Source organism: Pistacia vera, unplaced genomic scaffold, assembly GCF_008641045.1.
Source record: "Pistacia vera cultivar Batoury unplaced genomic scaffold, PisVer_v2 Contig177, whole genome shotgun sequence".
Taxonomy (NCBI): Eukaryota; Viridiplantae; Streptophyta; class Magnoliopsida; order Sapindales; family Anacardiaceae; genus Pistacia; species Pistacia vera.
Window position 1 is genome coordinate 795444 of NW_022195866.1, and position 15181 is coordinate 810624.

Sequence of the window (15181 nt, forward strand, 5' to 3'; positions counted from 1 at the left end):
TGGATACATAAACGATTTGTTGTTGGCAATTCCTTAGTCACCATGTATGCTAAATGCGGAAGAATCCCCAAAGCTGAACTCGTATTCAAAGATATTGATCAAGTTAATGTAGTTTCTTGGAATTCTTTGATTGCTGGATATGCCTTTAATGGGTATGGGAAAGTGGCAATTAAACTCTTCAAAGAGATGGTAATGGAAGGGGGTGCTACTGATCAGGTTACCTTCATTGGCGTTTTTTTCTGCCTGTAGTCACGTTGGCCAGGTTGATGAGGGCTTAAAACTGTTTAAATGCATGACTGAAGTGTATGGTACAGAACCTCTGGTAGAACACTATGCATGCTTGGTTGATTTGCTAGGCCGCACTGGGAGATTACATGAAGCCTTTGACATGGTGAGGGGAATGAAGATGAAACCGAATGCTGGAATATGGGATACACTACTGGGTGCGTGCTAAACACATCAAAACCTAGAGCTTGGTAAGATTGCTGCGGAGAAGCTTTTGGAACTTGAACCTCAGAAAGCTTCACATTATGCACTCTAGTCAAACATGCATGCTGAGGCAGGCAGATGGGATGAGGTTGAGAAAGTGTGAGGGTTAATGGAAGGGAGTGAGACAGAAACAACCAGGATACAGCTGAATTGAAATTGGAAATCAGATACTTACTTTTCTCTCTGATGATCTAACACACTCTAGAACAGCAGAAATTTGCAGTACATTGCAGACTTTAGCCGCACAGTTCAGATCTCTGGAACTGAAAAATCTACTCTATGATTGACATTGTATTGTAATGTAGTAGGAACAGAGTATTGTCGCTTCAGTTATATTTGTACTATTAGAGTCCCGTTTACTGGGGCATACATAATGTACTTGTCAAATCTTTGCAAGGGTATATAATTGTAGGTATTTTTTAAATTTAAGCTGATTCCAGAACTATTACTCGTCCCCACTGCATTCACTTTATTAGATATTCATAAATAATAGTGGATAAGTTTTCATATACTAGCATAAAACACCTGCTTTTTGGTAAACCTGGCTAATAATCTACTACAATGAACTCTGTTATATAGCTGTTAATCTGTGGCCGAGGAAGGATCATAGCCATTCATGTGTGACTCCTCCCACCTCCATGCGATTTTTAAACTCTCTTCAAGGTCGGTATACCGGGCTGTCCAATTCAGCTCACGCCTTATTTTTGTTGGATCACTACATACTTCTGCATAATCCCCAGGCCGGCGGCTCAGATATTCAACCATTACATCTACCTCTGTTGCCTTCTTACGTGCCTCCACAAATTGCTTCACTGATCTTCCTGCAATTCATCCAATCAATGCATGCGTTTTTTTAAATTATTTTCGGATTAGAAATTAAACGACTTATTAAAAAGACGAGTGTGCAGTACCTTTTCCTTTGCCAACATTGTAGCTGAGGAAACATGCCACATCACTCCACTATCATATTTAGTGGAACGAATTCATTGTTGTGGGCGACGTACCCATAATTTTTTAAAATGCTCGTCATTTCTTCCAGGAGCTTGTATATCTCCACAGTTTTGGGGTGTGATTTGTCTCCCTTCCTGAATTCATGAACCTCACCACCAACTTCAACTGAACTACAACCAGGGGTCTTCTTCATGTTCCTTTCTTTCATTGTCTTTCTCACCTTCAATGCTTCCTTCCATCTGTTTGCAGAGGAGTATATGTTTGACATGAGCATATAGGCACCATCTCTCTCAGGTTCAACTTTCACCAGTTCTTCCATAACAATTTCCCCAAGCTCAACCTTTGAATGAATTTTACAAGCTCCAAGTAACGCCCCCCAAACAAAGGCATCAGGCATGATTGGCATATTTTTTATAAGCTCAACTGCCTCACCTATTAGTCCAGCACGACCAAAGAGGTCAACCATACAAGCATAGTGCTCAGTTTGAGGTTTCAGGTTGTAAACCTTTGACATGTCCTCAAAATGCTTGCGGCCTTCCTCTACTAACCCTCCATGACTACATGCAGAGAGGACACCAACAAATGTTACTTCATCTGGTTCTGTTCCCATTCTAGACATCTCAGCGAAAATATGTAGAACTTTCTCAGCTTCCCCGTGCATTGCTAACCCAACTATCATCGCAGTATATGAATAGACATCTCTGCAGTTCATGTTCTGAAACACACAAGAGGCCTTATCAATGCTTCCACATTTGGCATACATATCGATTAGAGCATTCCCTATAAAACCATCTGCTCTGATATGATTTTTATCTATGTATCCATGAACCCACTGGCCCAATTCGAGCAAGCCAAGATTAGCACAACAATTCAGAGTGCAAACTAATGTAACATCATCTGGCTTAAGACCTACACCTTGCATTCTCTGGAATTTTTCTAATGCTTCCTTAAATTTACCTTGCTGAGCTAGTCCCCCTATCATAGAATTCCATGAAACAACATTTTTTACAGGCATCTCATCAAACACCTTACAAGCTAAGCAGGTATTCCCACATTTCAAGTACATGTCGACTAATGCATTGTCCACAAAAACATCTGGATTGAGAATGAGTCTATTATCATGGATATATCTATGAATCTTTGTACCCAAAATCAAGTCTCCCAATTTAGAGCAGGCAGAGAGCACGATGACCAATGTCATCCCGTCAGGTCTTAGGTTGGCTTGGCACATGTCAAAGAATGCCTGAATGGCTTCTCTAGGATATCCCATCTTGACGTAAGCCTGGATAAGGGTGGTCCACGACACCAAATCCTTTTGAGGACCTCGGTGGAAGTGGAACAACTTGTGAACAGCTTCGATAAGCCCACAAACAGCATATAGCCTCATCTGAGTGTTCAACACATACACATTGGATAGCAGAGGCGTCTTCATGGAATATGCGTGAATCTGCTGGCCTACTCTAAGAGCCTGAGATTGTGCACACGCCTTGAGGACATAGGGTATTGTATAAGAGTTAGGAAGGAGACCTTTTACTAGCATCTCTTTATATAACGCAATTGCTTCTGAGGCCTTGGAATTAGAACTGCAAAGGCATTTAATAATTGAATTATACCTGTGGACTTCTGGATTTTTCAAGTGCTTGATGAGCGAGCCGGCGTAGTGGAGGGTTTCGTTACAAGAAGAATCGAGGAATGACATGATTTTATCACATACGAGTTCAGTTTGGGGAAACCCTGTTCTGATGGTTAAGGCGTGGATTTGTTTAAGCTCTCCTACAGATTTTGATGATTCGAGTCTGTGAAGAAGAGAGAGTTGTTGAGAATTATTAAGGCTCACCATTTTCTCCCCTGCTTTGGGATAGTAGTACGAAGTATGAACTTTAAGCTGAACATAACATCGTCATAATTCTTACAGCAGAGTGAGAGAGACTGAGACGACATCTTGACTAACAGCAGTGCTAGTCTTACAAAAAAAAGGCGTAAAAAGTAGGCATACAAAGTTAACCTCCATCCTTCATCTTCATCATTTCTCTCTCTCTCTTTCTAAAGAATTAAAGAAAGAAGTAAATTTAATTTTTCGGTTTCATAAAAATGTTGTATTTTTATTACAATTTAATTAGATGAGAGTTAACCTTTAGGGTGCACTAAGAATTACTCCGGTGATTTATCTCATTACCTTATTTGGTTAAACAGTTAATAAAAGATTATTCTTTTATTACTCTACTCACATAATATAAAAGTGCGTTTGGCTCCCTATTTTTATCCATATTTCTAATCCTATTCTCCAAATATTATTTAACACATTATTCCAGAAATATTACTATATTTTTTAATTATTTTTAAACCCTTTAAGTTTATTAATTTTAAATACCCCCAAAAAAGTTTAAAAATTAACAAAAACACCCCCATCAACACATACTTGCCAAATTCTGACAACCACCATCTGTGGTAGCCGAAATCTGTACAACGGCCTACACCACGAGCAAAACTTGCCAGTAGTTCACCGATCTGACCTTTTTCGACCAGATCCACATTAAATTTGGCTTGGCCAGAAAAGGCCAAATCTGGCCGTCAGCGATGGCCAAAGAAATGGTCGTAATTGACTGAAAACGATGGCTATATCTTTGGTCATAGTTGACGGCCAAAGATGGACTTCTTTGGCCTTTTCTGGCCGTCGACGGCCACATCTGGCCGTAGATCTGACCTTTTCTGACTAGATCCATGGTGGATCTGACCAAAAAAAGCCATATCGATGAGTTACGACACAGATCGGTCTGTGTCGTAACACAATTTTCTAACGAGATTCCGATGGTGGTGGCCGGAATTTGACAAGCTTTTATGATTGACAACCAAATAACCAACAATTTATTAGTAAAAGCTCTACTTTCATCTGCTCTTCTACAAAATCTCTTTTGATGATGAGCTCATCCTGGAGAAGCCCAACAATTACTATAAAATACACTAAAAGGTTTCACAAGTTTTGATTACTCATTCCAACGATTAAATTCACCAAATTTAATTCCTTATTTAGATAATGATATCTCTACTTTTAAAGTTAATACAGTAATAATAATAATAAAAAAAAGATATTCATGTTGGGTTTCAAATTGTAATTAATGACTTTGGGACTATGTTCATAGTTTTACTTTTTTTTTTTTTTAACTCTAACGGCTTAAAAATTTTTAGTTGACATTAAAAAATAACTAACTCTAACTTCTTATCCAAAACAGTTAAATTACATTGAATTAATGTCTAAGAATTTATATCACAAATTTGTATAAAAAATGTGTTACAATAGCCTAACCTTATATGTGTGTGTGCGCGCTAGTGCGACACTTAATCACATTAATCTTAAATAAAAAATTACCTTTGTTTTTCACACTTAATCACATTAATACCATTGTTTCCATAAAAAATAAAATAAAAAATAAAAAATTGATTTAAGATTGACAAGTAGACTATTACAGTTTTTTGATTGATTTTTTAAAAGAATATAGTGTTAAATATATGAAATGTTGAAAATATTTGACTATATACAAAAAGCAAATAAAAATAAAAATAAAAAAAGTGTTGACTAAAATTAGGTTGAAAAAAAAGACTTTTTTCGGAAAATTAATGAACAAATTGAGTGGTTCTTTTTCGGAAAAAAGAATATAGTGTTAAATATATGAAATGATGAAAATATTTTACTATATACAAAAAGCAAAAAAAAAAAAAAAAAAAATGTGTTAACTAAAATTAGGTTGAAAAAAGACTTTTTCGGAAAATTAATGAACAAATTAACTGGGTATACTTTTGCAATGCTTGAGTGAGGTATAATGATATTAGCCTTGCTCAGGTGAACTTTTATGATATTTTATAAGGTTAAATTGATATTTTACATATGATGTATTATGTAAATGATTATTATAACCCTAGAGCTGTTAGATAGCTCGTTAGCCAGCTTGGCTCAACTCGTTTGAAGCTCTTCTAAGGCTCAACTCGAGGTCGGGGTGTACAACAAGCTGAGTTCGACTAAGGGGAGGCTCGGCTCGAGTTCGAGGTGTACAACAAGTCGAGTTCGATAAGAGGGAGGCTAGTCTCGTTAAGGTTGCAAGCCTGGGGTGGCTCGCATAGGTAGGGTTATTTTTGTCAGTTTTATAAACTTTGGGGGACTGAGGTGTTATATTCAAGTTTTAAAAAAAAAAAGATATTTAATCCCCTAGGTAATTAGTTGTAAAACACGACCCTAAACCCCCAAATAAATTTCCCCAAATTGATAAACACTTTTACACTAACCCTAAACCCCCAAAACTGCAAATCTCGCCACCTTGACATCTCGCAACTTTTGTCCCTGTTCTTGCCATCGGAGACACCGCTGACGTTGACGCCTACGTCAATCGACTGACGATGTCCACAAATCACAAGTTTGGAATACCAGTGCAATTTCAACAGTTTTGGTTGTGAGCAAAGTGTCAAACCAATACTTATCATCCAAATCGACCACAAAATCCCCGGGAGAAAGCACAATCAAGGAGTAATGAGCTTACTAATCACCATTTTTTTAATTAGGCTCTGTAACTCGAGCTCACAAGCCGGCTCAAACTCAAACCCCCTGCAACGAGTTTGAGTTTGAACACCATTTTTGGGCTAGACAGGTTTGAGCTCAAACTCGAGCTCGATCTTATAGCAATCAAGCCGAGCTCGATTAACCACATCACTTTGTATAGAAATCATTGTAAGATTACTTTGTATGTTTAACATTATTGATCTGAAACATACAACAAAAGTCTTACTTACAAAGACAATTAAAAATGAATTATTTTTAATTTGACACTTAAAACAGGGTCAAATAAGCAGTTATTTCATAACTCTCTAAAGTTATTTCTCAACAAAAAGTAGAAGTCAACATCTTCCCATATAATATTTCATATGAAATTTTTAATATTTGCAATATTTTAACATACTTAATATATCACTTATCTTGTAAGTTATTATCATTTAATATATGTACACTAAAAGTGGAAGCATATGGACTAATAATTAGACTATTCCAATCTTTTGGAGGACTGTCCCCATCTTGACTACTCAAACCGGTTCTGGAAGAGATGTTCACTTTTGTACCAAGCCTTCCCTCACTTTCCTTTTGCTCCAACTTTTTCCTCATGTCAATCATAAACTCCGTTAACACATTATGATCTTCCTTATTGTTTGATGTCATATCGGCTACTGTCAGTATTAAATTAGACAACTTATCAAAACGTTGTCCTTCAATGTTGGTGCTCCACCTATTATAACTCACCTTAATTTTCGTATGACATCTGTTTATATTTTTCCTCCAATGCCGTAAAATGTACTTTTCCAAAACGTGTGAAACCTTTTTATGAATCAACACCATAATGGCATGTCTACATAAAATCCCCCTGAACTCAAACAAATGACAAGTACAACGAATATCACACGAACTTTCTTAAAAGTATACCGCAAACGGAACACGGTGACTACTATCTCCAAACCAAACATATTCCAAAACTTGATACTCCTCGTATGAATCACATTTATTCAGAAAAGATAACTCACAATAAATCTTCGTCGCAATCTCTTCTTGAAACTCTTTAAACTTTGCAGTTGTGTATGCACTTTGAAATTTTTTCTTAATAGGATAATTAGTTATGCATGGTATCCAAGATTTGAAAGATATAAAATCGGCCTCCCTTTCTTTTTCCACTTTATCTCGCAATGCATTGTTATATTGTTCCACAAGTTGTTTCAAAGTAGTTTTGAAATTTACATACCCATCAAAAAATGCATGCATACTTTCACTGCGTTGGGTAATAGACATACCTGCCCAAAAAGTATCTTTAAGAAATGTAGGCACCCATCGTACTATTTCTTTGTACAATCCACATAACCATGCATTCTCGTGAAGGTTGTGCACATCAACAAATTGGTTCCACCGTTCTTTGAACTTTTCACGCGTAAAGGAATCATGCACAATATTTTGCAACTTAAACTTTATAGTTTCATATTCCTTATACCCTCTTAACTTTTCAAACAGTTTCTTCATTTATGCCACAAACACCACCTATGTCCTGTACTAGGAAAAACAATCTCAATTTCATTTTGCATGGTCTTATCTTGATCAGTGATAATTCCATTAGGAGCAACATCCATGCATTCAAGCCAAGAACGAAATAGCCATACAAATGTCTCAGTGTCCTCATGAGAAATTAACCCACAACCTAACAACGTCGAATGTCCATGATGATCAACCCCCACTGGCATATCATACTTATTCGTTAGATACGTTGTGTCGAAGGTGAAAACATCACCGAATTCTTTATATGCAGCCTTACATCTAGCATCAACCCATAGCATATTCTGTAATCGACTCTCTTCATCTACATCAATCATGTACCAGAAATTTGAATTCTCCTTTTGCATTTTCATAAAATACTCAAGTACTGCCGAAGCATCTCCAACTCCAAGTCATAGCTTTCTCAATTTTTCAATGTAGTTCCTACAATCGTTTTGTAGAAACGTCAAATTCTATACACCTCCTACCTCAACTGAACATGACTAAAAATTTTTACACGGTCTAATCTCAACCACATCATTAACTTCAAGTCACCTTTTCACATAAGGTTTTATCGTTCGGTTAACCTTGAAATATCTTCTTTGTGTCGGACTTATAATGTAACACCCAACATGGAGGTACATGATTTAAATTATGCTATACAACCTTTAGTTAAATTTTGTTAGAATTATTTTAAGAGAATATGAAGAAAATGCCTTAAACTTGCATTAAGGGTAAAATAGTCTTTTCACTCAAAACTAGTTGATTTTGTGGGGAGTGAAAAGAGATAGAAAATCATAGAGAATACAATAAAAGTGAGGGCATTTTGGTAATTGACTAAGGGACAAAGATGGAATTTCTAAGAAAGAGTAAGGGCAAAATGGGAAAGTGAGTTTATAAACTAAAATGTTAAGGGTTTGAAACCCTTATTTCGTTCATTCCACCCCCACACTCCTCCTCCTTTTTCTCTCAAATTTTCATTCACTTCTCCAAGGAATTTGAGGGCTTTTGAGTAGATTTTCATAGGGTTTTGATTCAAAACATCAAAAGGCAAGGATTCGTGCTCTTTATCTATGTTTTATTTGTGTAAAAGTTGAGTTCTTATGAAGTTTATGCTTAGAGTTAAGAGAAGATTTGAATCCAACAAGAGTAGAGAGCTTAGGAGAGACTACTCAAGCATAAGGTAAGTAAATCCAACCAAGTTGAGATTTGAGAAATCTTTTGAGTAGAGATTTATATATGCATGTGTATGTTATGCTATTGAGAAATTGAGTTGAGATGAGTATTTATTCTAGTGTTGTTGGATATACTTTAATTATGAGAAGTGTTTGATGTGTGAGGAGAGATTGAAATTGAGTTGAAGTTGGAGGAGTTTTGTATGAATATTTTTGGGAGTGTTTTCCTTGGCAGGAATTATGACTATATGAGGGATTTTTCCTCCCAATTTGGATGGTTAAGAAGAGAAGAAAAGTTATAGTTAAAGTAGAGTTCTTGTATGCACATTAGTTGTTTGATAAAATGCCTAAGTGAAAACCTGGTAATTGCCCTATCACAACCGTGACATTCTGAGTGATTTTTGGGTATCTTATGGATTGAACTGGGTTAAGACTGAAACATAAAAGTTGTAGCCCTGTCTCTAAGCTTTAAAACAAGACCAAGATTGTAGCAATCTGATGTGTATAACTCAAGATATGCCTTCTTGAATATGACCTGTGCAGAATGATTACCTTTGATGCAACATTGCATTTGTGCATTTCACAAGTCATTAAGTAAGAAATTTTAAGCATAAGCCATCCATATGCATATAATTGGGTATATGTAGAAATTTAAGAAAGAATAAAGAATAAAGAATAAAAAAAGAAAGAATAAAAAACTCTAAGAATAAAGAGAATGGAAGAATAAGCATTAAAGAATTAAAGAGTGTTAAAAGAAAAGTAAAGAATAGGTTGATGTGATGGGGAACCGTGAGTGTTAGGAAGAAATTCGCACATAAACGCCACCGTAATTGAGTGGCATAAGAAGAAGAAAAATTGTACGGCCCGTAAGAGTGTGTGTGGATGAGGGCTGTACCAAGAAGAATTTCCTACATGCATGCCACCTTAATTGAGTGGCCTAAGAAGAAAGAAGAAAGAAGAATTTGTACGGTCCGCAAGAGTGCATGTAGATGAGGACTGTACTCACTCACACGGCCAAGGTTCCAAATCCATACATTAATAGAGACCAATTGGCAAAGAATAAGAAAAGAAAGAATAAGAAAAGAAAAACAAAGAAGAAAAGAAAAGAAATAGAACAAGAAAATAGAAATAAGAAAGAAAAAGCATTTTGTGCATTATTGTGTATGCATTTTATTCATGTATATTGCCATGAATTTCATCATGGTTAGGAAGAATAGAAAGAAGAAGAACGAAAGAATAGAGAGAAGTAGAAAGAAAGAAAAGAACAGTGAGAGTAAGAAACAGAGAAAGAAAAAGAAGAGAAAGAGTAGAGTAAGGAAAGAATTAAAGAGTGATGCACGGGGATAGCGGAGTAGAGGATTTACTTACTGAGCATTTTTGTGCTCACCCCGTTGCTTTCTTTGTTTTTGCAGGAAATAGGTAAGGATGCGGTCGGATGGACATTGGCAAGCAGAGAGACATGGTTACACTATCCACCATTTTGATAGTTTTTGTATATGTTATTTTTGTACTGTGTAAAGAATGTATATATTAAGTAAAGAAAAATTTAGGCCCAACTACTTTTTAGTCAATATATATGTAATTTTTATTAAGTACATTTTATGAGCATATTAGTAGAAAGAGGTCATTACATGTAAGATCATGGTTATGTTCAAGTACAACTGATTTAATTTCCCATTTGCATTCACCATTCAAAACTACACTAATCCGACTCTTACAATCTGTTTTGACAACATGTTGTTTTTTCAAGGTATTTCTGGACTTACATCTCTTCTTCCCAAAACAAGAACATGTCACTGTCACATATCTCATCTCTCCATCATCGCCTTTCTTTGACGTATGTATCATTGCTTCAAATCCCATTTTATTGCCATACCATTTGTAATACTTCACCGGACTATCAACTGAATCAAACACCATTCCAATATGATGCTCTACTTTTTCCTCTGCACATCCCATATCTTATAATTCATCACGTTCATTTTCCTGATCATTTAATAGTTTTATAATAGACAAAATTAGAATGTACTAATACAATACATCAAAAGAAACAATACGATACAATAAATTTAAAATCATGTTAACGAAAAAGTTAAGGTTTCGAGCACAATTTACCTCAACATCATTAAAATGAGGCAAACTGGACTCTTCCATATTCTGTAATTTAATGCAAAACCAATACTAGTATTCGCGTTCATGAATCTGATTCATAACAATCACCAACAAATATTCTCTATCAGTTTTTTTCTATTGTAACATATATTCAATCCAAACTAGAATACAAAAACTAAATAAATGCATAAGTTAAATAAAAACTGGTTAACAACCTCAACAAATCTTTCTAATCTGGACAAATTTTGATCTTCTTATCTCCCTTTCCACTATAAAAAAATGTTTGATGAAAAATTTATAGCTTTCGTTCTTGTCACAGTAGCTGGAAAATGAGGAAGAAACGACTGAGGAATGTAGACGCGAAGAACAGACGACAACGATGAAGCAGAAGGCGACAATATGTATAAAATGAAGTTTTCTTTCGCTCGAAGAATTTTGGTGTTGTTTTTTTGGAGAAGCGTATGTTATTCGCAAATAAAAAAAATTAATTAAAAAAAATTTCATTATATTATTGACGGTCGTCCATATTATGTGGACAACCGTCCTTTACATAAGGGACGGTCGTCCAATCCTTACGGACGATCGTCCATACATAATGGACGGGCGTCCATTCCTTACGAACGCCCGTCCAAACTTTAGAGATAGTCGTCCACAATTTATGGACGGGCGTTCAAAGTTTTTATTTAATTTCCCATCCACACGTTAGGGACGCCTGTCCACAAGTTATGGATGGGCGTCCCCAAAGTTTTTTTTTTTTTAATTTTTATATGTAGATTATGGACAGGCGTCCCTTATTTGTGGGCGCCTGTCCAAAATGAAGGGACGGCCGTCCATAACTGATGAACGGTCGTCCCTAGATGTTTTTTAATTTTTAAAAACGATTGTTAATGGACGGACGTCCATTGAATTATGAACGCCCGCCAATATTTAGGGACAGCCGTCCATAACCTATGAACGAATGCCCCTAATTTTTATTAAAAAAAAATTATTCCATTTTACTGATAAATGGGCGTCCTTTAAATGGGGACGTCTGTCCGTAGTAAACGGACCCTCGTCCATATAATATGGAAGAGAGTCCACGTAGGTGAACAACCGTCCATATTTGATGAACGGTCGTTCATTAGAAAAAAATTTAATAACGTGAAACATGTCTAGTGTGAGTCACAGGACATGTAGGCCGGTACAAGATTTCGGTGTAAAAATCCCGGTGTCCATAGCATTATTGAACCTATACATACCTATGAAATTGATTTGTTGAATTTCGATCTTGTAAGAGAGTTGTGATTTTTTTTGTTGAGATGGTGGCTATAGATTAAAAAAATAAAGAATACGGTTTTATTTCAAGGGGAGCAATTTTAGAATAGCCCAAAAAATAGAGATGGGCGCGGGTCGAGGCCAAGGAATGGGTCCCTCGTACTCGTACCCGTCCTTGGCCTCGACTCCTTGGGGAAGCACCCGTACCCAAGCTAGGGGTGTCGAGGAATCCCCATCCCCAACCTGTCCCTCTTCGACTAATAATACCCGCAGGAAATCTTCTCGATGTAGGGGGGTTTATCCTCATGGGGTATTTATTCAATATACATGGTGATTTTAATAAATATGTTCATAAACATGTAATCAAACACTTTATATGTTAAAAAAATTAGATTGTTTTATTACATGAACCAAATTAATTAATACCTATAGACTATGGTTTACTTACAAGAATATTTTACGAATAGAATTGAGTTTTTATTTACATATAAAGTCTATAATATAAATTATAGACTCTATTTAAATAAAAACTAATTATGTATGAAAAACACGTCAATTTGAGAAATTAATTGTTTAATTATAACAAACCAATTATATATATTAGATTTTTTAATTGTATTCTTATCCTAGTTTTTTATTAATATTTTCTTTTAATCAATTTAAAGGGTTACCAATAATATAATATTTTCAGTTAATTATAAATGTGTTTAATACTAATCAAGCTATTCCAAAAAATAAATAAATAAATAATTTAATAAATTTTGACATTAGACAATTTGAAGTTTTAGACTTGTAATTTCATACATTTAAGATTAAGAGTTCCAATTTCGATGCAACACCGAACTTGATCTTATAATAGACATGTTCATGGATTAGATTATATTAATAGTTTATATTTAATTTAAAAATTATTAAATTAAAATGTATAATGACATAATATATTTTATTTATTTTGAGAATAAATTAATATGATTTGTTATAGACTATAATTCATTACATTAGGGGCCGTTTGGATTGGTTTTATATTATATAACAGGGGTAATATATTTTAAATTGGGTAGATAACCATGTTTGGTTGTTTTGTAAAAAAATATTTTCGGAAAAAAAAAATGTCAAACAGTGCCAAATTGGGGGTAAATCACCGGGAATAATATTACCTGGGGGGAGGGTGGATTAAAATATTGCTTTGGTAATTCAAATTTCTGTCCAATTTTGCCCCAAAACAGTGGACAATCTGGACGAAAATATCCTTGGCTTTGTTAATAATTACAAAACACCCAATTTGCACAAGAAGACGGATTTGTCCTTAGTTTTTTAATTTTTCAGATAAAATTGCCCTACTTATTATCAATATGTTCATAAATGCCACGAAATATTGTTGTGCCCATATTATCCTTACATATTTGCATATTGTGACCAAAACACCCCCACCCAATCTGCCGTTACAACTCAGACTAGTCGAATTTGGCCGGTGGTGTGTTGATCTGGCCTTTTCCGACCAGATCCACCACAGATCTGGCCGAAAAAGGCTAGATCTATGGCCAGATCTAGTCATCGATACTCGTAAAAGGTTAGATCTAGCCGTCGTTGACTGTCAATGATGGTCATTTCTTTGGCCATCGCTGACAGCCAGATCCACCATGGATCTGGCCGAAAAGGCCAGATTAGTGAATAAACGGCAATTTTCGATGGTTTTTAGGCCGTTGTGACATATTCCCGCCACCACTGACGGTGGTTGCCGGAATCTGGCAACTATGGGTGGGTGGGGTTGTTTTTGTTAATTTTTAAACTTTTTTCTGGGGGTGTTTATTAAGTTAATAAACTTAAGGGGTCTAAAAGTAATTAAAAAAATGAATAGTGTTTCCCAAATAATTAAACAAACAAGTATTTTGGGAATATGATTAGGAATAGGGTTTGAAATAATAAAACAAACAAACCCTTAATTATTTATATCTCATAATCATCTAAATGACATTTAGTAAAATGTAATCAAGACATCTGCTCTTACAGCCAACCAAACAGATTAATTAGTTATACAAGTAATCATCCCAGGGTATTTTAGTAAAAAGGTATTTCAGGACATTTGTTATTACTATCAACCAAACACATTAATTATTAATACATCCCAATTGAATCAAGCACAATAATAATTTAAACCTGGTAATCTACAATGTAATCTTTCTTTCCGGTAATCTTATTACTAAGATAAAAAAAGATATTATATGATCCAAACGCCCCTTAATAATAATAAAAATAATAAAACTTCTCATAATGGAAATATTATTCCATTATTGAAGATTTTAGTAGTGATTAGTTCTAATATTCAAGAAATATATCAAAAATTAATAATTTAAAGACTTTTTTTTTTAAATTGCATAATTATGGTGATTATATTTAGCACTAAAACATGATTACTTAATCTGTTAATCAGAGATGGAGAGACTAAGAGAGTGATATATTACTGACACCATTTTGAATTATTAATCTTTACTTAAAAACATTAAGTATCCTTATAAAACATAATAAATTATTAATCTTTAATCAAATATCAAAATATCTTTCAATAATAAATTTAAGATAACAATTACAAAATCTGATTACATCACATAATTCATATGATGATTATTTTACACAAAATCTATTATCTTATACAAAATTTTATGAAACATATAATTAATTAATTATATATTTTTTGGGGCAAGGCGGGTAGTTTTCTTTGGGGATACACCCACCCCCCCACTCGAGGAACACTCTTCTCCCCATCCCCGACCCCATCCCCAAAGTTTTCGGAGAAATGGACAAGTTGGGGTGGGGCCCCGACAGGGCAAGTAAACCGCCCATCTCTTAAAAAAAGGGCTTACGGGAAAGACTCAAATTTTGAGCTTGCTCTTTTTTATAATTATATAAACATTTTTTAAATGCAACCAAACAATCTACAGAAGGTTCAAAAGTGTTTATAGGATATTAAAAAATATTTTGACCTGTAAATAGGCCTAATCAAACAAAATCTATTTTAAAAAGATTTAAAATATAGGTTTTTTTTACCAGCTAACTATCAGTCAACCAAAGTTCACATTTATAAACACGTATTTCAATAATATAGGCTCCGATTGTTTCTTTATTTTTATCCATATTTCCAAAACAA

At 34.8% G+C, this 15181-nt stretch overlaps 1 protein-coding gene across 1 annotated transcript; it reads right to left on the bottom strand.

Annotated features, from left to right (window-relative positions):
- Window positions 1-863: 863 nt before the first annotated feature.
- Window positions 864-3341, bottom strand: LOC116126203 (pentatricopeptide repeat-containing protein At1g08070, chloroplastic-like). Its single transcript, XM_031411910.1, has 2 exons — window positions 1401-3341; window positions 864-1310 (listed from the first exon to the last, which is right to left on the bottom strand). Exon 1 carries the CDS (start codon window positions 3278-3280, stop codon window positions 1442-1444), a length of 1839 nt encoding a protein of 612 aa, XP_031267770.1. The 5' UTR covers window positions 3281-3341; the 3' UTR covers window positions 864-1310; window positions 1401-1441.
- Window positions 3342-15181: the final 11840 nt, after the last annotated feature.

What these genes read in the sequence shown, in the direction of transcription:
- LOC116126203 (XM_031411910.1), bottom strand. Translation starts at nt 3,280, where the DNA reads ATGGTGAGCCTTAATAATTCTCAACAACTCTCTCTTCTTCACAGACTC.